Source organism: Coregonus lavaretus (assembly GCF_964263955.1).
Source record: "Coregonus lavaretus genome assembly, chromosome: 7".
Taxonomy (NCBI): domain Eukaryota; kingdom Metazoa; phylum Chordata; class Actinopteri; order Salmoniformes; family Salmonidae; genus Coregonus; species Coregonus lavaretus.
The window spans coordinates 49,621,774-49,649,493 of record NC_139994.1 but is presented as its reverse complement, the minus strand read 5'-3'; the positions used below and the strand labels follow the sequence as shown (position 1 = coordinate 49,649,493).

The following is a 27,720-nucleotide window of genomic DNA, read 5'->3' as shown; positions in this document are numbered from 1 at the left end:
TGTAATAATAGGTAATTACCACTAATGACTTCCTGTTACTTAGATAGCTTTCAGACATATGTCCTACTGTATGGCTGTTACTATTCTTTAATGTTAGAGTTGCCAATACTGCTTTGTCTATTGTTTATCGTATGTAGTATTATTCTGTACTGCCAGAAGTGTTATTGCATTGGTTGCACAAGTACTTTCGCAGAAGTAGTTTAATTGTTGTATTGGTAAACATAGTATTTTGCATGCACACGCTACCACAGCGTTTTTCCATAGTGGCCTTTATTAAGCTGTTTTATTGCGCTGCCATGGGCGAGCTTCTAGAATCATCCCAGACAGTTCTTGGAGCATGCTCATGCGCAGAGTAATTTATGACCCTGTGGCGCCAGCGCAGGTCTCAGCCTGGCAGATTCTCACACAAGGATGGAGAGAGAGGGTGCCTTAAATCTTGACCCTTTGTCAATCCAAGTAATTAGTTTCTCTCTCTCTCCAAGAGGTGAATGTTTAAGTTTATGTTTACATTGAGGCTGTGTTTATAGCCCTTTATAGACATGTTGTAAGTGTAATGCCATTTGCCATTTATTCATGTACATATATGTATATTGCTTAGTTCTAACCCTTAACTAATACTGTTTACATGTGTTCATATCTTTGTCTTATAGAACCAAAACAACAAGATTTCAAGTCATTCGGATTACAACGATCATATAAACATCTTCAAATGGAAAAAGCTATGTCTGCGTGTGTGTGAGTGTGGTGGTGACCAAGTGTTCAGTATGGGCCTCAACATCATGTTCTGACTGGACAGCACTATAGTGGGCAGAACCAAACCAATCAGTTATAAGTACATAGCGGGTGAGGGCATTCACAGCCGACCACTCAGATGGGTGAGGGCATACCAGCCAACCATTTTTACGTGGTCCTTTTAGACGGATTTAGTGACCAACAGTTTTTTTTACATGGTCCGTAATTTCTCCGGATTTAACAACCAATAGGTGTTCCTTATGTGTTGTATACTCAGTGTATACTCTTAACTAGAGATGTGGAGTTAAAATAGTAAATATGAAAGTCTTACTTGGATAGGGAATCCCCCCAAAGGTCATGATCTCATACAGCAAGATTCCGAAGGACCACACGTCACCCTTGATGGTAAACCTTTCGTTGGCAATGGCCTCAGGAGCCGTCCATCTCAAAGGGAATAGTGCATTCCCTACAGGTATATAATACACGCCGGTCTGCATTGGTGTGGCTTTTAAGACCCTGGCAAGGCCAAAGTCAGCCACCTTGTAGACGTTGTTCTCGCCGACCAGCACATTCCTGGCTGCCAAGTCCCTGTGGAGGTAGTTCTTCATCTCCAGATAAGCCATTCCGGAAGCCACTTGAGCTGCCATCTCAATCTGGTCATTTAAGCGTAGCCTTCCAACCCGGTTCTCTGTGGAACAGGGAAGGAAAGTACAATGATGAGAAAAAGACAGATAATTGAATGACATGATGGGTATCATTTTCACACTCTAATTTTGAAAAGAACTAGTGGAATTATGAAAGATCATATTTTAACTGTTGGTACACAACATTTTTTGAAAAGTTATACACTTGTTGAAAATGTCCTATAGTTTGTGTACCATAATTGAGAGTTTTTAAGTAACACCAGGAGTTTTACTGGCCATGTGACCTGATAACTATAACATAGCATCCAGGACCTATATACTAGGAGGTGTCAGAGGAAGGCCAAAAATTGTCAAAGACTCCAGTCACCCAAGTCATAGACTGTTCTCTCTGCTACCGCAAGGCAAGCGGTACTGGAGTTCCAAGTCTAGGTCCAAAAGGCTCCTTAACAGCTTCTACCCCCAAGTCATAAGACTGCTGAACAATTAATCAAATGGCCACCTGGACTATTTACATTGACCCCCCCCCCCCCCTCTGTTTTTACACTGCTGCTACTCGCTGTTTATTATCTATGCATAGTCACTTTACCCCTACCTACATGTACAAATTACTGTGACTAACCTGTACCCCCGCACATTGACTCTTGTACTGGTACCCCCTGTATATAGCCTCGTTACTGTTATTTTATGGTGTTACTTTTTAATTTATTTTTTACTTTAGTTTATTTAGTCAATCTTTTCTTAACTCTATTTCTTGAACTGCATTGTTGGTTAAGGGCTTGTAAGTAAGCATTTCACGGTAAATAACATTTGATAGAAAGTTAAAGACCACAGCCCTTACATTTTTCTAATGGGATAATATGTCATATAATTAGGAAAAACTCCTGGGCGTGTACCGCAGGGCTTGGCTGCTTCATACGGCAGTGTACTCTTACTCAGGTAATCCAGCAGATTTCCGTTCTTCATTAGCTCAGTGATGATGTAGATGGGTTCCTTCTTAGTGCAGACAGCCAAGAGCTGGACAAGGTTGGGATGCTGCATGGTCTTCATGATCTGGGCCTCTTTTAGGAAGTCCCGAGGGTCCATGGTGCCTAGGAGAGGAAATTAGGAAAAGAAGATTGTTTATTTTTCATCCAACACTGGCTGGATTTTTTTTTAAGGAACTCAGTCGGGCTTTCAACTTACTCTTGAAAGTTGTAAAAGTAGAATACACAAGGTGCAATTTCGAAATTGGGTAGTGTATCAGCAGTTTTCCTCGTCAGTCATTGCAGACCTTCGAGAGCCATTTACTGTATAACTTGTCAGAAATGTCCAGATCAACTAGCCCATGTCAGCTAACCTTTTTTCGCCCATTTTGTTGTCATGTTTGAGTCACTCAGATATCACATGAACATACATAAGACATGGCAAAATGTGTAGAATTGCAGGAAATTTGCTTTAAACCTGCACATTTCTTTTTTATCTCTGCCAACAAGAGGGGAGTGAACAGTTTTTTGTCATCATGGACATAGAAATAGATGTTCCCCAGTGATGAAAGGGGGGCCTGAGTGAAAATGTTTGGGAACCACCGCTGTAGGTATTACATTAGACTAACCAGCCATCTCAAAATTGCGGTAATCATGGCCGGATTACGCATGGGCCCCCCATTGACTAATGTTCGCGTCATTCAGATAGAAAATTGACGTTGCCTAAGTGATGGCAAAATCTGTGTACAGCTGCATGTCTTCAAAAATAAAAAATGCAATACAGCCTTGCCAGCTTAATGTACAGTAGAATTAGAGAGTATTACTGATCAATATTTGTGTCCTCTGTCCTTTGTTGCTCCTCTTTATTATTCCAGGGAGGGAGGCCGACGACACAACAGTGGACCCATTAGACCAACTCCTTGAATTTGTCAGTTATGTCTAAAAAAACACTTTTTCGCTCAAAACATGTTTTTTTTTTACCCTTAAGTGTGTGTACACTACTGTATGTATACTTGGGATATTGCTTTTCAACAGGAAAAGTTCAAAAATAGTTTTTTGAATAACTTGGCCCAGGTGTTTACCACGTATAAGGGTCTTCACTGCAACCAGAGTGTTGTTATAAAGGCCTTGATAGACCTCTCCAAAGGAACCTTTGCCCAGACTCTTTCCCAGTTTTACAGAGCTGTGGTTCGCCTCCCAGGGGTCCGCAGAGCCAGTAGACCTAAACTGTGAAGGGAGACAAGAGAGACATGCAAGATCCGACAGAATCTCAGCAGATCAGATCCCATTTTGAGTCACCTAACATACCTTACAACTGTAACCTGTCCTCTGTAGGTTCCTTCGGTAAACCAACCTCATTATTAAAGGCCCATGTAGTGAAATATCAACTTCTGAAGCTTCTCAAATCATAGTTTCAGTGGAAATATGTTTCATTTGGGTTTAAGTTCAACATCAAGGCTGCTTCCCAAAAAAAGAAAAGAAAACATGCCAAGACATGGCATGTTCTTGAACAGATTTTGTACAGAATAAGGAAATTAAACTAGCTGGCGAGCGCCCTTACGGGTCCAAGCACTGTAGGTGTGTTTGAAACACCATTGTTTTTGGTATAGTAATTTTTCCCTGTCTGTTGACCACAATAACTTTTCTGAGGAATCATCTACAGTAAGAAAGTAATTATTCCCTCCATATGAACATTGCACAGATACATGTCATAGGATCAAGGCTAGAAGGGATACAGCTTTTGTCAAATTAATGTCAAAAGTTGATTTTCTTGTGTGCATTTTAGCTAACCCTAACCGTAACCTAATTCTCCTAACCTGCTACGTTAATTCTTACCTGCTGCGTAAATTCTCCTAAAAGTCAAATCTGATGTTAATTTGACAAAAGCTGGATCCCTTTTAGCCATGATCATTTCATAGATTGACAGGAGACACGGGGAAGTGTAGCTAATGAAGGGGGCAGAGTGGCCCACATTCTGCGAGTATGGAGGCCAGAGATAGCCAGACTAATAAATCGGGCTAAGGAACAGAAGTTGGGTATTGGAGAAAGACCATCAGTAGGCGTTCTGTAAGCAATATACAGTGGATGAAGGCGCGGCATGAGTGTTGTGAACGGATAGATGTGGTAATGGACAGCGAGGAAGAAGGAAGAACAGCCGAGTGCAGAGGGAAGATGTGTGCTGAGGAATAATGGCGGCAAGTACAAACCGTACTCTGCTGTCTCTGATGGCTTAGAAATTGAACCTGACGAGAGTGACGATGAATTACCTGCGGTGGCAGGTGTGATGAAGAACTCTGAGTCCGAGCCTCGCCCCGATGGTCATGCAAAGGATGATTCTGTTCCAGTGGGAGTGACATTTTTGGAGAAAGTGGATCCCTGCCTCTGTGGAGATGGGAGAACCTTTCAGAAGGATAACCATCTCTGCAGCACTCCACCAATCAGGCCTTTCTGGTAGAGTGGCCAGATGGAAGCCAATCCTCAGTAAAAGGCACGACAGCCCGCTTGGAGTTTGCTAAAAGGCACCTAAAGGACTCTCAGACCATGAGAAACAAGATTCTCTGGTTCTGATGAAACCAATATCTAACTCTTTGGCCTGAATGCCAAGCATCACATCTGGAGGAAACCTGGAACCATCCCTACGGTGAAGCATGGTGGTAGCATCATCATGCTGTGGGGATGTTTTTCAGCGGCAGGGACTGGGAGACTAGTCAGGATTGAGGGAAAGATGAACGGAACAAAGTACAGAGAAATCCTTGATGAAAACCTGCTCCAGAGCGCTCAGGATCTCCGACTGGGGCGAAGGTTCACCTTCCAACAGGACAACGACCCTAAGCACACAGCCAAGACAACGCAGCAGTGGCTTCGGGACAAGTCTCTGAATGTCATTGAGTGGCCCAGTCAGAGCCCAGACTTGAACCCCATCGAACATGTCTGGAGACCTGCAAATAGCTGTGCAGCGACGCTCCCCATCCAACCTGACAAGAGCTTGAGAAGATCTGCCGAGAAGAATGGGAGAAACTCCCCAAACACAGGTGTGCCAAGCTTGTAGCGTCATACCCAAGAAGACTCGAGGCTGTAATCGCTGCCAAAGGTGCTCCAACAAAGTACTGAGTAAAGGGTCTGAATACTTGTGATATTTCCATTTTTCATTTTGAATACATTAGCAACATTTTCTCAAAACCTGTTTTTGCTTTGTCATTATGGGTTATTGTGTGTAGATTGATGAGGAAAAAACGTAACAAAATGTAGAAAACATCAAGGGGTTTGAATACTTTCTGAATGCACTAATCTAGTGCATCGGTCCTACTAAGCTGCACTACATGGTCAAAAGTATATGGACACCCTTTCAAATTAGTGGATTCGTGGATTTGGCTACTTCAGCCACACCCATTGCTGACAGGTGTATAGAATCGACATTGGCAGTAGAATGGCCTTACTGAAGAGCTCAGTGACTTTCAACGTGGCACTGTCATAGGATGCCACCTTTCCAACAAGTTAGTTCGTGAAATTTCTGCCCCACTAGAGCTGCCCCGGTCAACTGCTGTTATTGTGAAGTGGAAACGTCTAGGAGCAACAACGGCTCAGCCGTGAAATGGTAGGCCACACAAGCTCACAGAATGGGACCGCCGAGTGCTGAAGCACGTAGCACGTAAACATCGTCTGTCCTCGGTTGCAACACTCACTACTGAGTTCCAAACTGCCTCTGGAAGCAACGTCAGCACAAGAACTGTTAGTCAGGAGCTTCATTAAATGGGTTTCCATGGCCGAGCAGCCGCACACAAGCCTAAGATCATCATGCGCAATGCCAAGCGTCACCTGGAGTGGTGTAAAGCTCACCGCCATTGGACTCTGGAGCAGTGGAAACGCGTTCTCTGGAGTGATTAATCATGCGTCACCATCTGGTAGTCTGATGGACGAATCTGGGTTAGGGATGCCATGAGAATGCTACCTGCCCCAATGCATAGTGCCAACTGTAAAGTTTGGTGGAGTAGGGATAATGGTCTGGGACTGTTTTTCATGGTTCATGAATTGGAACGCAGACTGCGAGCCAGGCCTAATTGCCCAACATCAGTGCCCAACCTCACTAATGCTCTTGTGGCTGAATGGAAGCAAGTCCCCTCAAAGGGGGGACCAACTCCATATTAATGACCATGACTTTGGAATGAGATGTTTGGCCATGTAGTGTATATGGAATTGTTTTAAGAAGGACATACCAAGGATCATTTAGCTATTGATTTTGAATTTTAAGACCACTTGAAGTATAAAAAAATATATATAAAAGATTTGATGACGTTTTTTATTTCCTTAGCCTTACTGCTATTAGCCTATTCAAACACATTGAATAACAGATTCACTACATGGAACAACAGATAGTCCCCCCCCCCCCCAAAAAAAAAAAAAAAGTTTGTTCTGAAGTGTCTGTCCAATATCTGAGAGATATAAGAAAGATCAGGAAACTTTGTTATATATTTTTACATATAGGCTATTTAACCCCTTATTTTTGGCACTAAACAGTCTCCATGTATACATCCATTCATTTTTTCAACTGGTACTGGGGACCTTCAGAGGAGTCTTGTGAGGCCTGTGGGTATCCTAGAGCAAAACAAGACTCACCTTTCCACAGAGGGGTCATATTAGTGTATAGCCCAAACCATTGGACGTTACAGACGATTTTGTGAGAAGAGCGGCATGTCTCATGGTCTGACAAACACCGCTCTAGCTCTGTCACCTTTCACCGCAGATGTGGAAGTGCGACATAGGCAGATGAGGTCGATTGAGACGCATCCAATGCAACCCCACCCCCCCAATTATATTTCAGTGGGTTGCGGACATCGAATCTAGGAGTTTTAATGTAAACATAGCTTGTGTTGACAGTCAGTAGCTATGTTTCCATTAACTTGTCCAGTATTTATTTTTGTCGACATTTAGAAACTTTAGAAAATAGATGCGACAATTGCCTGATAGGGTGCGTTTCCACTTAACTATCTTGTGTCGATAAAAACAGCTGGGAAGTAAGGTGTCACACCCAAAAATCTAAACTTTTTTGCAAAAACGTAGTGGCAAATAAAAATGTAGTGATTGACGTGTTGCCATTAGCCTACCCATTTAGGCTAATTGCGCATTAATAAATTGGCAACAGTCTGTTTGCACTCAAACCTATCAGTTTTATGTCTCAGGTAGCCCAGCAAAAGCCAGCATGGATAGAATGCAATAATTTACTATTATTTGACATAATAATTATCATGTGCCAATGTATCGCCACGGTTCATGCCATGGTGAAACTTGCACTCCTTGGATGGTGAAACTTGCCAGCCAACCAGAAAAGCAAGGCAAAGCAATTCAGGCATTCTTGAAAGTCACGGCAATCTCCTTGTCCTGCAAAAAAAAACTATATAGTTTAAAAAATTGATTTTGCAAGCAGTATGCATTTAAAATTAAATGTGGGGGGAGCTTTATCGTTACAAACCGAGGACACTACATGCCCCCACTGCCCCGAAAAACAAAATTACTCGAAAAACACTTTCCATCATTTTATCGCAATAAAGTTCAACAAAACAGAAAACAATAGGCTACCTTAAAAAAATTGATAAATGTATAATTATTGTGCAATTTACGTATATATATATATATATATATATATAACACGGTGTCAAGGCATATGAACTAACAGGTTATAGAGCAAATAACACAATTATCACAACACATAGGTTGTAATATGGATTTTTTTTTTTTGCAATCAGATGAATGGCAATTAATTGCAAAGTCCCTCTTTGCCACGAAAATGAACTTAATCCCAAAAAAACATTTCCACTGCATTTCAGCCCTGCCACAAAAGGACCAGCTGACATCATGTCAGTGATTCTCTCATTAACACAGGTGAGAGTGTTGACGAGGACAAGGCTGGAGATCACTCTGTCATGCTGATTGAGTTAGAATAACAGACTGGAAGCTTTAAAAGGAGGGTGGTGCTTGAAATCATTGTTCTTCCTCTGTTAACATTTTACATTTTAGTCATTTAGCAGACGCTCTTGTCCAGAGCAACTTACAGTTAGTGAATGCATACGTATTTTATTTTTTATTTCTTTCATACTGGCCCCCCGTGGGAAACGAACCCACATCCCTGCCGGCCAAACCCTCCCCTACCTTGGACGACGCTGGACCAATTGTGCGCCGCCCATGGGTCTCCCGGCTGCGACAGAGCCTGGACTCGAACCAGGATCTCTAATGGCACAGCTAGCACTACGATGCAGTGCCTTAGACCACTGCGCCATTCGGGAGTCTGCAAGGAAACACGTGCTATCATCATTGCTTTGCACAAAAAGGGCTTCACAGGCAAGGATATTGCTGCTAGTAAGATTGCACCTAAATCAACCATTTATCGGATCATCAAGAACTTCAAGGAGAGAGGTTCAATTGTTGAGAGGAAGGCTTCAGGGCGCCCAAGAAAATCCAGCAAGCGCCAGGACCGTCTCCTAAAGTTGATTCAGCTGCGGGATCGGGGCACCACCAGTGCAGAGCTTGCTCAGGAATGGCAGCAGGCAGGTGTGAGTGCATCTGCACACACAGTGAGGTGAAGACTTTTGGAGGATGGCCTGGTGTCAAGAAGGGCAGCGAGGAAGCCACTTACTCTCCAGGAAAAACATCAGGGACAGACTGATATTCTGCAAAAGGTACAGGGATTGGACTGCTGAGGACTGGGGTAAAGTCATTTTCTCTGATGAATCCCCTTTCCGATTGTTTGGGGCACCGGAAAAAAGCTTGTCCGGAGAAGACAAGGTGAGCGCTACCATCAGTCCTGTGTCATGCCAACAGTAAAGCATCCTGAGACCATTCATGTGTGGGGTTGCTTCTCAGCCAAGGGAGTGGGCTCACTCACAATTTTGCCTAAGAACACAGCCATGAATAAAGAATGGTACCAACACATCCTCCGAGAGCAACTTCTCCCAACCATCCAAGAACAGTTTGGTGACGAACAATGCATTTCCAGCATGATCGAGCACAAGGCAAAAGTGATAACTAAGTGGCTCGGGGAACAAAACATCGACATTTTGGGTCCATGGCCAGGAAACTCACCAGACCATAATCCCATTGAGAACTTGTGGTCAATCCTCAAGAGGTGGGTGGACAAACAAAAACCCACATATTCTGACAAACTCCAAGCATTGATTATGCAAGAATGGGCTGCCATCAGTCAGGATGTGGCCCAGAAGTTAATTGACAGCATGCCAGGGCGGATTGCAGAGGTCTTGAAAAAGAAGGGTCAACACTGTAAATATTGACTCTTGCATAAACTTAATGTAATCGTCAATACAAGCCTTTGACACATATGGAATGCTTGTAATTATACTTCAGTATACCATAGTAACATATGACAAAAATATCTAAAAACACTGAAGCAGCAAACTTTGTGAAGACCAATACTTGTGTCATTCTCAAAACTTTTGACCACTACTGTACTATCTAATCAAGACATATTAGTGTTTTATTTTTGGTTAATCTTTTTTTTAATGTTAGAATTTTTCTTCCACTTTGTCAGAGTATTTTGTTAAATCAATTATAATCCCACTTTGTAACATTAAAAAGTGAAGAAATCCAAAGGGGGTGTAGACTTTCTATAGCCACTGTAACTTTGTTCATCCTGTTCTCCTTTGTCTACCTTTCTCTCATGTTTGCTCTCTGACTTTTCTTCTTACCAGAAACAGCAGCAGGACCACCACCAACACCACAATGAACATGACCAGGGGAAATTCTCCGGACATTGGCATCATTCACTCTTCTCCTCTCTGCCTGGAATTACTGAAGAGATTCCAAACCTGAAGGTTGACAACAGAGCAAAAGCAAAATTATGTATCCGGGCAGCTGATGTAGATCAGTAGCTTAGCTAGAAATCCGTTTGGTGGGCCTGCAGAAATGTGGGTGGGCCCCCCTAAAAAATAATAATGTTTTGCTGTTTTAAAGCTATTTTCCTGCAATTCTACACATTTTAAAGCTAGGTGTGTTGACTGTGATAAAGGCACTGGATTATAAAATGTCTTGTTTGCTAAATGAACAAATGAATAGGCAGTGGCATGGTGCATATAGCTATAGAAGCACCGTGACATATGCCTCAATGCAGTCATACACTGCTCAAAAAAATAAAGGGAACACTAAAATAACACATCATAGATCTGAATGAATGAAATAATCTTATTAAATCCTATTTTCTTTACATAGTTGAATGTGCTGACCACAAAATCACACAAAAATGATCAATGGAAATCAAATGTATCAACCCATGGAGGTCTGGATTTGGAGTCACCCTCAAAATTAAAGTGGAAAACCACAGTACAGGCTGATCCAACTTTGATGTAATGTCCTTAAAACAAGTCAAAATGAGGTTCAGTAGTGTGTGTGGCCTCCACGTGCCTGTATGACCTCCCTACAACACCTGGGCATGCTCCTGATGAGGTGGCGGATGGTCTCCTGAGGGATCTCCTCCCAGACCTGGACTAAAGCATCCGCCAACTCCTGGACAGTCTGTGGTGCAACGTGGCGTTGGTGGATGGAGCGAGACATGATGTCCCAGATGTGCTCAATTGGATTCAGGTCTGGGGAACGGGTGGGCCAGTCCATAGCATCAATGCCTTCCTCTTGCAGGAACTGCTGACACACTCCAGCCACATGAGGTCTAGCATTGTCTTGCATTAGGAGGAACCCAGGGCCAACCGCACCAGCATATGGTCTCACAAGGGGTCTGAGGATCTCATCTCGGTACCTAATGGCAGTCAGGCTACCTCTGGCGAGCACATGGAGGGCTGTGCGGCCCCCCAAAGAAATGCCACCCCACACCATGACTGACCCACCGCCAAACCGGTCATGCTGGAGGATGTTGCAGGCAGCAGAACGTTCTCCACGGCGTCTCCAGACTCAGTCACGTCTGTCACATGTGCTCTGTGTGAACCTGCTTTCATCTGTGAAGAGCACAGGGCGCCAGTGGCGAATTTGCCAATCTTGGTGTTCTCTGGCAAATGCCAAACGTCCTGCACGGTGTTGGGCTGTAAGCACAACCCCCACCTGTGGACGTCGGGCCCTCATACCACCCTCATGGAGTCTGTTTCTGACCGTTTGAGCAGACACATGCACATTTGTGGCCTGCTGGAGGTCATTTTGCAGGGCTCTGGCAGTGCTCATCCTGCTCCTCCTTTCACAAAGGCGGAGGTAGCAGTCCTGCTGCTGGGTTTTTGCCCTCCTACGGTCTCCTCCACGTCTCCTGATGTACTGGCCTGTCTCCTGGTAGCGCCTCCATGCTCTGGACACTACGCTGACAGACACAGCAAATCTTCTTGCCACAGCTCGCATTGATGTGCCATCCTGGATGAGCTGCACTACCTGAGCCACTTGTGTGGGTTGTAGACTCCGTCTCATGCTACCACTAGAGTGAAAGCACCGCCAGCATTCAAAAGTGCCCAAAACATCAGCCAGGAAGCATAGGAACTGAGAAGTGGTCTGTGGTCACCACCTGCAAAACCAGTCCTTTATTTGGGTTGTCTATTCCATTTGCACAACAGCATGTGACATGTATTGTCAATCAGTGTTGCTTCCTAAGTAGACAGTTTGATTTCACAGAAGTGTGATTGACTTGGAGTTACATTGTGTTGTTTAAGTGTTCCCTTTATTTTTTTGAGCAGTGTATTTGTGGTTTATTGGAGGTCTTTCAGTTAATTATTTTTGGCCACCCATCCCATGAGAGTGAATGTCATTCCAGTTAATCTGAATGTCATTCCAGTGCACTGCTTGCTATGAATTCTATCTGATGGTGTTTGCATGTTGCCCTAAGAGTATTTTCAAGTATTATTGTGGCAGCATCATGTTATTGGGATACTTATCACTGGCAGGGACTGGGGAGTTTGTCAGGGTCAAAATAAATCTGAAAGGAGCAAAGCCCAGATAAAAGAGGAAACCCTGCCTCAGTCTTCTATACTGAACAAAAATATAAAATGCTTACATGCAACAATTTAAACGATTTTACTGAGTTACAGTTGGGAGCCAGGATCACCCATTGGGGAGCCAGGCTCAGCGGTAAGGGTTGGTGTGAGGTGTGACCTAGGTGCTGTGCAGGATAGACATTAGGCAGAGATGGTGAAACAAGGATCTTTACTTGTGGTCCCGAAGCCAGGATACAAAACAACGGACTTAACACGATAAAAGAAAGGTGGAGCAAATAAGTCTCCAAAAACAGGCTGACAGCCAAAATACGAAATAGTAACTACGACTGAAATAATAAAAGAAACAGGGAGAACACTTCTCGTGTACCTGTACATACTTCTCCAATCAGAGCATAGAGACTAGCAGAGAAAACTGAGCAAGGGAACACAGGGAAGTGAGGGCTTAAATACACAGGTGAACAGGTAGACACAGTTGACACCAATAGGATAATGATTAGTCCAGACTGTGAGAAAGGAGGTGCCTAAGGTTGTCGGAGGATGACACCTAGTGGGTCGCTCCGGAACTGCGACCCCCTCCTGTAACAGTGCCCCCCGCCGACAAATGGCTCCAGCCGTTCACCTCGGCGCCTCCGGGTGGAGGCGACGGAATGTTGTTATCAGCCATGGATCCAGACTGTCCCTCCTGGGCACCCTGGACCGCTCCTCTGGCCCATAACCCTCCCAATCCACCAGAAATTGGAGACCCCTCCCCACCCACCGGCAGTCCAGATCCGGTCCACAGTACAAGCCTGCTGCCCTCTGACGAGGCGCAGTGGGGGAACAGGACGAGAAGGGGGAGACAGGTGGAGACGGGCTTGAGGAGGGACACTTGGAACGTGGGATGCACCCGCATGGTGAGGGGAAGTTGCAGGCGGTAAGACACTGGGTTGACTCGCTGGACCACTCTGAATGGCCCGACGAACTGGGGGGACAGCTTCCTGGACTCCACGCGGAGGGGACGATCCCGCGTGGAGAGCCACACCCTCTGTCCTGGGCGAAAAACCAGGGCCGGGCGACGCCTGCGGTTGGCCTGATGTTGAGACCTGACCGAGGCCTCTTAAGCGCCGCCCGTACCTGCCTCCAGGTGCTGCGACAGCGACTGATGTGGGACCGACGGGACCGCCTCCTCCTCCTCTTGCTCGGGGAATAGGGGGGGGGGGGGGTTGGTAACTGTATTGGCACTGTAAGGGGGAAAGGCCGGAGGACGAGCAGATAAAGGTGTTGTGGGCGTACTCCGCCCACGCCAGTGGCTGACTCCATGTAGCTGGGTTACTGGAGGCATAGCACCTCAGCACCCCCTCCAGATCCTGGTTGACACGCTCCGTCTGCCCGTTCGACTGGGGATGGAAGCCTGAAGACAAGCTGACGGAGGCGCCGAGGCAGGTGGCGAACACCTTCCAGAACGTGGAGGCGAACTGAGGGCCCCGATCCGACACCACATCTTGAGGAAGGCCATGGACCCGGAAAACGTGCTGCACCACCAACTTAGCTGTCTCCCGGGACGACGGGAGTTTGAGAAGGGGAATGAAGTGGGCAGCCTTCGAAAACCGGGATGACTGTGTATCCATCAGAGGGGGGTAGGGCGGAAATTAAATACAGCGAGATGTGGGACCAGGGGCGCTTGGGGATAGGCAGGGGTCGGAGCAGCCCTGCCGCGGGCTGACGTGAGCTCTTCGTGCGCGCGCACACCGGGCAAGCAGCCACAAATGCGCGCGTGTCCCCCTCAGCTGATGGCCACCAGAACCTCCTACGCAGGAACTCCAACGTCCTGGCGCCCCCAGGATGGCTGGTGAGGTCGGACGCGTGCGACCACTGAAGCAGTCGCGAGCGCGGAGCCTTGGGTACAAACCTCCGCCCGGATCGAGCTCCCGCCGTAGCGCTGCTCTGACCAGCCTATCGATTCCCCACGAAACTGGGGCAGCAATCAGGGCGTTGGGGACAATGGGGTTGTCCCTCTCCACCAGGTCCACGGGGTCGAACTGCCCGGAGAGCGCGTCAGGCTTGGTGTTCTTCGATCCCGGACGGTATGAGATCGTGAACCGGAACCTGGTGAAGAACAACGCCCACCTGGCCTGGCGTGAGTTGAGCCTCTTGGCCCCCTGAATGTAGGCTACGTTCTTATGGTTAAGGCTAAGCTCACGGTTCCCCACGTCGTAATTCCGCTCCGCCGGGGACAGCAGACGGGAGAAAAACGAGCAGGGGTGAATCTTACCGTCCATGAGGAACCGCTGGGACAGGATTGCCCCCACCGCAACGTCTAAAGCATCCACCTCCACAATGAACGGTAGGGACGGATCAGGATGCCCTAGGACCAGGGCCGATGTAATGCGCCGCTTAAGCGCATCGAATGCTTTCCCCACTTCCGGGGTCCAGGCGAAGGAGCGCATGCTCGTCTGGGTGAGGGCTGTCAGGGGAGCAGCAAGGGAGCTAAAATTAATAAATAAATTGGCTATAAAAATGAGCCAACCCTAAAAAACGTTGTAGTTGCTTGAGGGAGGAGGGCTGGGGCCAATCCAGTACCGTGTTGAGGAGGAGGGCTGGGTCCATCCGTAGGTCCCCCTGGGTGACGATAAACCCTAGGAAGGAGACTGTCTCCGTGTGGAACATGCACTTCTCCGCCTTGACGTAGAGCTGGTAATGGAGGGCGTTGAAGGACCTGCCGAACGTGCTGCTGGTATTCACTCATGTCCTTTGAAAATATTAGGAAGTCATCCAAATACACGAAGACGCTGTGGTCGAGGAGATCCCAGAGCACGTCATTGATCAATGCCTGGAACACCGCAGGCACGTTGGCTAGACCGAACGGCATGACTTGGTACTCGTAATGCCCACTGGGTGTGTTAAAAGCAGTCTTCCACTCGTCCCCCTCCCGAACCCTCACCAGGTTGTAGGCATTTCGTAAGTCCAGCTTCATGAAGATTCGGGCTCCCTGCAACGACTCGAATGCTGTCGTCATCAGGGGGAGTGGGTAGCGGTTCTTAACCGTGATGTCGTTGAGCGCCCGGTAATCAATGCACGGCCGTTGCCCACCGTCCTTTTTCCACACGAAGAAGAAGCCCGCGGGTGAGGTAGATGTGCGGATGTGGCCCTCGACGAGTGCCTCGTCGATATACTCCCTCATGGCCAGCGTCTCCGGCCGGGACAAAGAAAACAATTGCCCTCATGCGGGCATGGTGCCCTGCAGGAGATCAATAGCGCAGTCGTATGGTCTGTGAGGAGGTAGGCCCTTGGCACGCCTCTTACTAAACACCTCCCGCAAATCCCAATACTCCCGAGGAACACCTGCCAGGTCTGGGCCGGTGACGGAGTCTGTAGCTGCCATCCTCCTGGTGGCCACCGCCGCTAGGGCGGTAAGCGGTTTGGAGTGCGGAACCTGGGGACGAGGTTAGGACTGGTAGGTGGCCTGGGACAGTGGTTTGGGCTGATGAGTGGTCGGTGGAGACCAGAACAGGACGGGGGCGGATCCTCCCTCCAGGATGAGCCGCCCCGTGGACCAGTCTATCTGGGGTTTGTGGGCGACCAGCCAGGAGTGCCCAAGGACAAGGGGACAACTCGGAGAGTCCACAATGAAAAATTGGATATCCTCCCATAGCCCCCCTGCCACCCGGACACACGCGGGGACAGTGCGCCGGGTGATGAAGCCAGACCCCAACAGCCGACCGTCCAAGCCCATGACCGGAACCAGCTCGGAGAGGGAAAGTAATGGAACGCTCCACCCTTGGGCCAGCCCGACATCCATCAGGTTTCCCGCAGCCCCAGAATCCACCAGTGCATGCGCCCGACGCGCAGCGCGGGCCCACTGAACCCTGACTGGGAGAAATGTCAGGGAGTTTCTGGAGTTGGGGTTTCGGTTCCGGCTCGCTAGCACCCCTCCCGATACTAGCGATCCCTCCTGTTTCCTGGCATCTCCGGGCATGAGTCGCAGTGGTGACCTGCCTGGCCGCAGTACAGGCAACGTCCCTGGCGCAGACGCCTCTGCCTCTCCATCCTGGACAGTTCCGGAGCGACCCACTAGGATGACACCTAGTGGGTCGCTCCGGAACTGTGACCCCTTCCCGTAACACTCAGCCAATCAGAATGACTTTTTCCCCACAAAAATAGCTTTATTACAGATACAAATACTCCTCCGTTTCATCAGCTGTCCGGGTGGCTGGTCTCAGACGATCCCGCAGGTGAAGAAGCCGGATGGGGAGGTCCTGGGCTGGTGTGGTTACACGTATTTTGCGGTTGTGAGGCCGGTTGGTCGTACCGCCAAATTCTCTACAACGACGTTGGAGGGTTCTGGCAACAGCTCTGGTGGACATTGATGGGAATTTTTCAGTGGACTATAGTTGGATCTTTTCTGACTCAGTAAACTATAGGGCTGTTATGGCTGTTTCTTCTTTTTTCATCTGACCTGTCTTCGGGTCAAATTCCTCGCTCCTCCCTAATCCACGGCTGTCCTACCTTATCAGTTACTGAAACCAGACTGTTGCCCTTTGCCTCTCTCCTCAGGTATAGTCCTGGAATGGAGCCAGGGTTGAACAGAGTTCAGACTAAACATGGTTGATCACAGCATGAGGGGCATTTACACTGGGTAATACAGAGGGAGGAGGCTTGTATATGTTTGAGAGATTGATTATGGACCTGCCATGTTTTAAGCCATGTTTAAGTATCGATTGATAGGTTTGGGAATCAATTAGGGGGTCAGAACGGAGCCAGGAAAGGGCTCTGGTATTTTGCATGACAGGGCTTGGTGCCACCACTATTGTTTCCAGACACGGAACTAGAAGGGGGGGGAAGTCAGATACCGCCATTGAGGAAGTGGGCGGAGCGGTCAAGAGGTGAAAACTGGAGACAGTGGTGGAGGAACCAAAGAGGGAGGGATTAAGCAAAAAATGTATGTAAAATGACTATATAAACTGAGAGCTGAGAGGTGGTTTAGATGCTCTGCAGACCACCTCGGCTCTATTGCTTGTGTAATAAAGTTTATCTTAATCCTACAAAAACTCTGAAATACTTTGTGTTTGACTGAGGACAAAGACACTTTTCTACAACAACATTCCTGCAGTCACTATGCCATTTGCACACTCCCTCAAAACTTGAGACATTTGTGGCATTGTGTTGTGTGAGAAAACTGCACATTTTAGAGTGGCCTTTTTATGGTCCCTAGCACAAGGTGTACCTGTATAATGATCATGCTGTTTAATCAGCTTCTCCATATGCCCCACCTGTCAGGTGGATGTATTATCTTGGCAAAGGAGAAATGCTCACTAACAGGGATGTAAACAAATTTGTGCACAAAATTGGAGAGCAATAAGCTTTTTGTGCGTATGGAACATTTCGGGACATTTTATTTCAGCTCATGAAACATGGGACCAACACTTTACAAGTTGCTTTTATATTTTTGTTCAGTATAAATACCTAACCCTGGGATAGAGTTGTATTTTTTAGTGGGAAACATACACACAATTTTATGCCAAAGACACACCAGAATGGCTTTCCAATAGGTGGTGAGTGTTCCTGAATAGGCCAGTCTCAGCCCTGACTTAAATCTGCTTGAAAATCAGAGACAAGGTTTGAATATTGCTGTCCATCAATGACTCCAAATCACATTTATTGAGCTTGAGCAATTTTGACAAAAACTCTGGATATACAGTACCAGTCAAAAGTTTGGACACACTTTCTCATTCAAGGGTTTTTCTTTATTTGTACTATTTTCTACATTGTAGAAAAATAGTGAAGACATCAAAACTATGAAATAACACGTATGGAATCATGTAGTAACCAAAAAAGTGTTAAACAAATAACAAATCAAAATATATTGTATATTTGAGATTCTTCAAAGTAGCCACCCTTTGCCTTGATGACAGCTTTGCACACTCTTGGCATTCTCTCAACCAGCTTCATGAGGTAGTCACCTAGAATGCATTTCAATTAACAGGTGTGCCTTCTTACAAGTTAATTTGTGGAATTCCTTTCCTTCTTAATACGTTTGAGCCAATCAGTTGTTTTGTGACAAGGTAACCGGGGGTAAACAGAAGATAGCCCTATTTGATCACCGACAACGATGAGACAGCCTATAGGGAGGAGGTCAGAGACCTGGCCGTGTGGTGCCAGGATAACAACCTCTCCCTCAACATGACCAAGACAAAGGAGATGATTGTGGACTACATGAAAAAAAAGAGGACTGAGCACGCCCCCATTCTCATCGACGGGGCTGTAGTGGAACAGGTTGAGAGCTTCAAGTTCCTTGGTGTCCACATCACCAACAAACTATCATGGTCCAAACACACCAAGACAGTTGTGAAGAGGGCACGACAAAGCCTATTCCCCAGCCTATTCCCCCTAAGGAGACTGAAAATATTTGGCATGGGTCCTCAGATCCTCAAAAAATTCTACAACTGCACCATCGAGAGCATCCTGACTGGTTGCATCACCGCCTGGAATGGCAACTGCTTGGCCTCCGACCACAAGGCACTACAGAGGGTAGTGCGTACGGCCCAGTACATCACTGGGGCCAAGCTTCCTGCCATCCAGGACCTCTATACCAGGCGGTGTCAGAGGAAGGCCCTCAAAATTGTCAAAGACTCCAGCCACCCTAGTCATAGACTGTTCTCTCTGCTACCGCACGGCAAGCGGTACCGGAGTGCCAAGTCTAGGTCCAAAAGACTTCTCAACAGCTTCTACCCCCAAGCCATAAGACTCCTGAACAGCTAATCATGGCTACCCAGACTATTTGCACTGCCCCCCCACCCCATCCTTTTATGCTGCTGCTACTCTGTTAATTATTTATGCATAGTCACTTTAACTCTACCCACATGTACATATTACCTCAACTACCTCAACTAGCCGGTGCCCCCGCACATTGACTCTGCACCGGTACCCCCCTGTATATATAGCCTCCCTACTGTTATTTTATTTTACTTCTGGTCTTTTTTTCTCAACACTTTTTTTGTTGTTGTTTTATTTTGACTTTTTTGTTTAAAATAAATGCACTGTTGGTTAAGGGCTGTAAGTAAGCATTTCACTGTTGTATTCGGCGCATGTGGCCAATAAAATTTGATTTGATTTGATTTGGTAAAAGACCAAGTCCATATTATGGCAAGAACAGCTCAAATGAGCAAAGAGAAATGACAGTCCATCAATACTTTAAGACATGAAGGTCAGTTAATCCGGAAAATTTCAAGAACTGAAAGTTTCTTCAAGTGCAGTCGCAAAAACCATCAAGTGCTATGATGAAACTGGCTCTAATGAGGACCGCCACAGGAAAGGAAGACCCAGAGTCACATCTGCTGCAGAGGATAAATTCATTAGAGTTAATTGCACCTCAGATTGCAGCCCGAATAAATGCTTCACATACAGTGAGGGAAAAAAGTATTTGATCCCCTGCTGATTTTGTACGTTTGCCCACTGACAAAGAAATTATCAGTCTATAATTTTAATGGTAGGTTTATTTGAACAGTGAGAGACAGAATAACAACAAAAAAATCCAGAAAAACGCATGTCAAAAATGTTATAAATTGATTTGCATTTTAATGAGGGAAATAAGTATTTGACCCCCTCTCAATCAGAAAGATTTCTGGCTCCCAGGTGTCTTTTATACAGGTAACGAGCTGAGATTAGGAGCACACTCTTAAAGGGAGTGCTCCTAATCTCAGTTTGTTACCTGTATAAAAGACACCTGTCCACAGAAGCAATCAATCAGATTCCAAACTCTCCACCATGGCCAAGACCAAAGAGCTCTCCAAGGATGTCAGGGACAAGATTGTAGACCTACACAAGGCTGGAATGGGCTACAAGACCATCGCCAAGCAGCTTGGTGAGAAGGTGACAACAGTTGGTGTGATTATTCGCAAATGGAAGAAACACAAAAGAACTGTCAATCTCCCTCTGCCTGGGGCTCCATGCAAGATCTCACCTCGTGGAGTTGCAATGATCATGAGAATGGTGAGGAATCAGCCCAGAACTACACGGGAGGATCTTGTTAATGATCTCAAGGCAGCTGGGACCATAGTCACCAAGAAAACAATTGGTAACACACTACGCTGTGAAGGACTGAAATCCTGCAGCGCCCACAAGGACCCCTGCTCAAGAAAGCACATATACATGCCTGTCTGAAGTTTGCCAATGAACATCTGAATGATTCAGAGGAGAACTGGGTGAAAGTGTTGTGGTCAGATGAGACCAAAATGGAGCTCTTTGGCATCAACTCAACTCACCGTGTTTGGAGGAGGAGGAATGCTGCCTATGACTCCAAGAACACCATCCCCACCGTCAAACATGGAGGTGGAAACATTATGCTTTGGGGGTGTTTTTCTGCTAAGGGGACAGGATAACTTCACCGCATCAAAGGGACGATGGACGGGGCCATGTCCTGTCAAATCTTGGGTGAGAACCTCCTTCCCTCAGCCAGGGCATTGAAAATGGGTCGTGGATGGGTATTCCAGCATGACAATGACCCAAAACACACGGCCAAGGCAACAAAGGAGTGGCTCAAGAAGAAGCACATTAAGGTCCTGGAGTAGCCTAGCCAGTCTCCAGACCTTAATCACATAGAAAATATGTGGAGGGAGCTGAAGGTTCGAGTTGCCAAACGTCAGCCTCGAAACCTTAATGACTTGGAGAAGATCTGCAAAGAGGAGTGGACCAAAATCCCTCCTGAGATGTGTGCAAACCTGGTGGTCAACTACAAGAAACGTCTGACCTCTGTGATTGCCAACAAGGGTTTTGCCACCAAGTACTAAGTCATGTTTTGCAGAGGGGTCAAATACTTATTTCCCTCATTAAAATGCAAATCAATTTACAACATTTTTTACATGCATTTTTCTGGATTTATTTGTTGTTATTCTGTCTTTCACTGTTCAAATAAACCTACCATTAAAATTATAGACTGATCATGTCTTTGTCAGTGGGCAAACATACAAAATCAGCAGGGGATCAAATACTTTTTTCCCTCACGGTATAAGTCACACACGTACACACAGACATGCACACCACAGCTCATTCTAAGAGAATCAAGATGGAGGCAGTGGCACACATTGCTCCTCCTCGGCCATTTATTGATTTTACGATCTCAGCTAAGCCCTATGAGAATACACACCCTGCTAATTCACCACGAAGATAAGACACACACAAACATACAGATAGCGGGTGCCAAGGTTAATCATCGACGAGCAGGTGAATGGATGCAGAATGGCAGCCAGCTAGATAACATTGTCTTCCACGCGCACACAAACACACGTTCACCATGACAGTCCTCCTGTCTGACCTAAGTCATAAGCTCCACACCATTTTAGTCTATTATAACAACAGCAGGGAGCTACAGCATAGAAGAGACTTGCTTGGGCCAAGAAACACGAGCATTAGTGGAAATCTGTCCTTTGGTCTGATGAGTCCAAATGTGAGATTTTTGGTTCAAACCGCCGTGTCTTTGTGAGACGCAGAGTAGGTGAACGGATGATCCCACCGTGAAGCATGGAGGAGGTGTGATGGTGTAGGGGTGTTTTGCTGGTGACACTGTCAGTGATTTATTTAGAATTCAAGGCACACTTAACCAGCATGGCTACCACAGCATTCTGCAGCGATACGCCATCCCATCTGGTTTGCGCTTAGTGGGACTATCATTTGTTTTTCAACAGGACAATGATCCAAAACACACCTCCAGGCTGTGTAAGGGCTATTTGACCAAGGAGAGTGATGGAGTGCTGCATCAGATGACCTGGCCTCCACAATAACCCGACCTCAACCCAATTGAGATGGTTCGGGATGAGTTGGACCACAGAGTGAAGGAAAAACAGCCAACAAGTGCTAAGCATATGTGGGAACTCCTTCAAGACTGTTGGAAAAGCATTCCTCATGAAGCTGGTTGAGAGAATGCCAAGAGTGTGCAAAGCTGTCATCAAGGCAAAGGGTGGCTACTTAGAAAAATCAAAAATATATTTTGATTTGTTTAACATTTTTTTGGTTACTACATGATTGCAAATGTGTTATTTCATAGTTTTGATGTCTTCACTATTATTCTACAATGTAGAAAATAGTAAAAATAAAGAAAAATATTTTGAATGAGTAGGTGTGTCCAAACCTTTGACTGGCATTGTATGTTGTCGTAAGAGTTGTGCAAAGTTGGTAGAATCTTATTCAAAATGTTTCACAGCTGTATTGGATGCCAAAGGTGCTTCCAATTATTAACTCTGGGGTGTGAAGACATAAGCAATCAACACATCTTATTATTTTTACTATTAATTCATAAAGTTTTCAAAAAACATAACTTTGAAAATATGGTTTCGATTAGCAACTAGTCATTTACTGCGGTTACGGCCAGTATGTAATTCCCAAAAAATTATTTAAAAAAATGTTTTATTTAACTAGGCAAGTCAGTTAAGAACAAATTCTTATTTACAATGATGGCCTACAAAAGGCAAAAGGCCTCCTGCGGGGACGGGGGCTGGGATTCAAAATAAAAATATAGGCAAAACACACATCACGACAAGATAGACACCACAATACTACATAAAGAGAGACCTAAGACAACAAAGACAACCTTTCACTCATGTGGTCATGTAAAACATGTGCAGTCACCATAATACATTGAAAAATTGCTCAGGTAACTTGTAATTACTGTATCCATGAGCCTGTCAAATGATGGACTCAGAGCGCATTTAGAACCATCATTAGGCCTATATTTGTTTAAGTAGTACATCTTAGTACGTTTACAATTACGCACACTAATAATTCAATATTAAACAGATTATGGCAGTAGGCCGGTTATGGCATTAGTCATGTAAACACCTTGTTCTGGTTATCTTAAATCGGTGTAAGGTCATAATCGAAGTAAACCAGTGGCGACCCGTCATTCAGGGCAGGTGGGGGGGTTGCCTGTTTTGCATGTTATTTTGGCATTAATACGTGTCACATATCAGTTTGCAAGCAATGTAAAAAAAAAAAAATAATAATCATTGAGTTAATAAAGCCTCCATACAAACATGGTCTCTTTTTTGCTTTCTTGAGCAAGGCAGCTCCAAAATGCAGGTGTTTCAGCCTAGCTCAGTGCTTTCTGTAGTGGTGGGGCAGCCAGCGGAAAATACGGAGCGTAGCGGTTGGTAATGTTCTCTAGTTGCGCCATGATTGGCTCAGTGTTCTTTCACTCATGGGGACACTACGTCACTGCCAAATCTAAGGGTAGAGCTCGAAAATTCAAGCCCCTTGGGTGCTGCCATAGAGTTAGATTAGAAGTGCCCATCCAAGAAGGCTCAAGGTCATTGGCCACAGATAAAATGACGTCAAATCACGTTATATCTACAGTAGCTGTGATTGGACTGATCATATCTACATCATACTTTCAAAATCTTAGCTAGCAGTCATCATCATGAATCAAGTCGACAATTTACTGGCAAATCATTTTTAATCCTTGTCATATGAAGATAAATTATAGATAAAATGTATCGGTGCTCATCGGCCATTGGACATAAACATTACACAACAAGTTGGAAATCGCAAATTCAACAATGAGTGGTTTGGAAGGAATCAGTGGCTAACTGCAAGCATTGCAAAGCAATCACTAGCCTGCTATTCAAGTGGAGTGGGTGTGTAATCACAATTCTCAGTTTAAGGATCTCTTTTCCAAGCTTAAAATTATAAACATTGAACATTGGCCATGCTGTCAATCCAGCATGATTTCTGCCCCGCTCAAAACAACTGTTAACTCAGAACTGGGAAATCTGACTTCAGTGAGTTCAAGACAAATGGGAACTCAGGAAAAAACGAGCACCGACTGGGAAAATTATTTTGAACGGTCATCCATCTCGGAATTGTAAGTCGGGAACTCGGGCCTCTTTCTAGAGCTACGACCTGAAGATCACTGACGTCATCACGATTCAACCACGTGTGATGACAAAATGTGTCCACGAAGGACTGCCGCGCCACCTTCCTGTTCAAGTGAGCACAGCACAACAAGATGAGTCCAAAAAATGCCTTGTATGCTGCTGCATAAATTATGTAATATGCCAGGGAGATATGTATACTGTAGCTAAGAAAGTAATACTAAGCTGTTAGTAGCCCATGTGCCTCACCCTAATAATTTGGTATATTTTCCACCTCTTAATTTCACCTACTGTTCTGACTCGGTGGTGCACATGTAGCCTATAAGCTGTTTTAGAGAAATGTAATCATTTAATATTGTAAAGAGCTTTCATTGCCTGCTTATATGCCCCCCTTATTTATCCTACGGTTCTGACTTGGTGTACAGGGAGAACACTGCAAGAACGGCCCATGTTCTGAATTCTGTCGCTGTACATTTCAAAACTGCTGAACAAATAGTTATATTGACTACGTCCGTCCTAGCTCGCTCATTGTCTTAATCGAAATTACGGATTGCCTCTTATCCGCTTGTCGTCCACTTATGCCATAGTTTGGACATCTCAATTGTCAGTAGAAACCACATTTGTTTAAGCAAGTCAGCCATATCAGCTATGTTTTTTAAAAGGCAGTAAATGAGGCTGAATGAACTGTTTCGCTGCCAGACAAGGCTCCGCTGATAACCAGGTGTAGCAGTGGTAAGGTGTTGGGACTGCTGTTGGGACAGTTTATGTAGGCCCTAACAGTTTGTGGGCACCGTTTGTCACCCTTATAGTGCAATTCATATATTGTTTAGTGTTGTGTAGTGTAGTGTAGTGGCTTTGCTGGCATGCACCCCCCCCCCCCCAAAAAAAATGTGTTTGCCCCACCAAGATTGACATGCTAAAATCGCCACTGAAGTAAACATACCCCGATTAAAACACCTGGTTTTCTGAGCAACCTTTCTAATTATTAGGACATGTAAACGCCTTATGCCTTGATCTCACCAACAGTTTCATTGCATTTTGGCACACCAGAAGTACATTCATTTCCAATGGAACGCTGCGTTTGCCTTTCCGCATTGCTTTGCACAGGCAGTTGCAGTGGGTTCTGTGTGGTGCATACGTTGGATTTATCGAACGCATGCGTCAAACTGAATGAGTTGGTGGCATGACGGAAATGGTAGCAGAAGGTTAATGTTGAACTTTTGTTGCACACATATCCAGATGAAGCTGCGTTCCATTTTGCGCAAAACTATTTTGATGTGTCAAGGCGTTAATCAGACTTAAAGCGGTGTATTGGTCTGCGCATGTGCTAGGACGAGCAGCGCAAGCTTCCTTCTTTTGTGCGAGTTAAGTGAGTTCGGAAAAATTTATGTATGAATCTTTGAAAACGTTTTCACATATAAACTTTGTCCGAAAATAACATGGTCGCTGTGGTAGAATGTTTGTTTTGAATGGCGATTTTCTGCATTTATCAAAGTCCCATCAGTTAGCCTGATTTCAGATGTGTCCATGTAAACAGGATTATTAGTGAAATCGTTATTCTTGCAAAGCATGTAAACGATTAAATCGAACTATTATATTAATCTGACTATTCACAATAATCGTATTGTTATGTGCATGTAACCGTAGCCTACTCATAACCTTAAACTACTCCCTTCGGGGCGAAAGTTAACGGTACAAAATGAATCAGCAATAGAGACAGGCAATTCTTTGTCCCATGGCAATAAGGCAGGCTGGCCTACAGGTGACATTATTGTTGACTTCGTGTACCGATGAATCATTGGTCTCTCATGAATTGCACCTTTTCTACCTGTATTTATTGTCAGTATATGTCCTTGTCTATGCTTCACTGTGTTTTTATGTATGCTCTGTGCCGCAACAAATGTCCCCACGGGGATAATAAAGCCATTATTTTATCTTAAGCTACAACACAGAACATCACAGATGTAAACCAAGCTTCTGAAAATTAATTTTTATATGACAGGAACCACATTACTTTAGGCCTACTAGACACTTTAGATATTGTTTTTCTCTTTGAGTGATGGTAAAGACAGTGAGATATATGAGTAATACAGTCTAATATTGTGTAGGCCTAACCAAAAAGCGCACGTTGCTCAAACTACTGTTTAGGCTTATGTTAAGCTTGTATCTGCCTTATGTCGTTTTGGGTGGTGCACAGGCAAATTAAATTAAGGATTTTTGCTTTTGAGTAGGCCTAGGCTCGATATTTTAAACAGATGTCATAACGTTTGCAGTTGATTTTTTCCATCGAATGGAATATTATACTTTTTTTTTTACTTCTAAATGGAATAGACTACTTTATGCCACATTCGAAGCAGTCTCTAAATTTAGCACTTCATCAGGAAATGACATTTTCCATACTGGCTTAAGGAATTTGCATCGTTTCCGTTTTTATTGCGAATTGTGTTTCAAGCGCTCATTGGCAATGAACAACGCTTCTATGATCAGTTTCCAAGCCAGACAAGTATCAAACACAGACCCAGAGCCGTAAACAATCGTGAAACGACCCATGTACAAACAAATAAGGGGATAACCATCGCTATAAACTGGATACATCCAATATCCAAAAGTAAGATACCTATTTAGGCTGCAGTCGAACACAGCAGGTAAAAACAAAAAACAAAGAATGTCACTGCATATTCAGGGTTTCCCAATAATACATTTACCTGAAGATTCACCAATTGCCCCAATATTACACTTACCTTTTACAAATATTGACCAGACCAACCAACAGACCGATGTCATACAAAAGTTAGGTCAGAGATACGTTTATAATGACGAGATGGTCATGTCTAACAGTGAGATTATGATACATGGCAGGAGAGCGAGGAGGCGAGATCACGTGGCGCCATTCTAGCCAATGAGAAGGCAGATATCGTGTGAAAAACAGGCATAACTCGAATATTAAATCGTATTTTTCAAAGTTGCCTGTATGCCAGGTGTGTATGCTTATATACGTACATTCGTAACAACCTTAACATCACGAAACTTCTATTCGATCAAATAAGGCATTATTTCTTTTGTTGGCCAAATTCGACACTCATTGACCTCCATGCAAAACTCCTCGCTTGGTGGACGAAAAAACGCAACCTGCTGGAGGAGACAGATTTTGGGCCAAGTTACCCCTCTTGAATCGCCTCTTCCTCTCTGGTAACGCTACTCTTGAGTTTCATTTCCTCGCTGCTTTTGCACGAAAGGGGAGAGGCTAAATTGACATGCCTAATGCCCAAAATTGATAACTTATGTCGCGCGGCGATAGTTGGGTGGGGACGAACTTATTCGGTTCAGTAAGTTCCATCAGGTTTCGTTGTAGCCTGGTTTTATACACTAGACGTAACATAGTAAATGTAAATCCGGACACTCAAATGACTATGATATGTTACTTTGGTATGGCCACCTAAGACAGAAGGTTACTTAAGGCAAAAGCGAAAGGAGGGTGTTCTTGTGGGTGTATAACGCAAACGTGTAGTAACCTTAATCCCTAACCCCTAGCCTAGATAGCGTTAGCCATCTAGCAAATGTTAGTGTTAGATACCTAGCCACCTAACTAAAGTTAGCCACAACAAATTGGAATATG

General features: G+C 45.1%; 1 protein-coding gene across 1 annotated transcript in view; it reads right to left on the bottom strand.

Moving 5' to 3' along the window:
* The window catches only part of LOC311132737 (tyrosine-protein kinase SRK2-like), a 28,587-nt gene extending 1,155 nt beyond the window's left edge, over positions 1-27,432 (bottom strand). Inside the window, exons 1-5 of the mRNA XM_084166035.1 lie at positions 26,846-27,432; positions 10,033-10,152; positions 3,421-3,565; positions 2,309-2,464; positions 1,064-1,420 (exon numbers count right to left, since the gene is read on the bottom strand). Of these exons, the coding sequence (XP_084022161.1) occupies positions 1,064-1,420; positions 2,309-2,464; positions 3,421-3,565; positions 10,033-10,107 (733 nt within the window). The 5' untranslated portion in view covers positions 10,108-10,152; positions 26,846-27,432. The remainder of the gene's footprint in view (positions 1-1,063; positions 1,421-2,308; positions 2,465-3,420; positions 3,566-10,032; positions 10,153-26,845) is intronic.
* Positions 27,433-27,720: the final 288 nt, after the last annotated feature.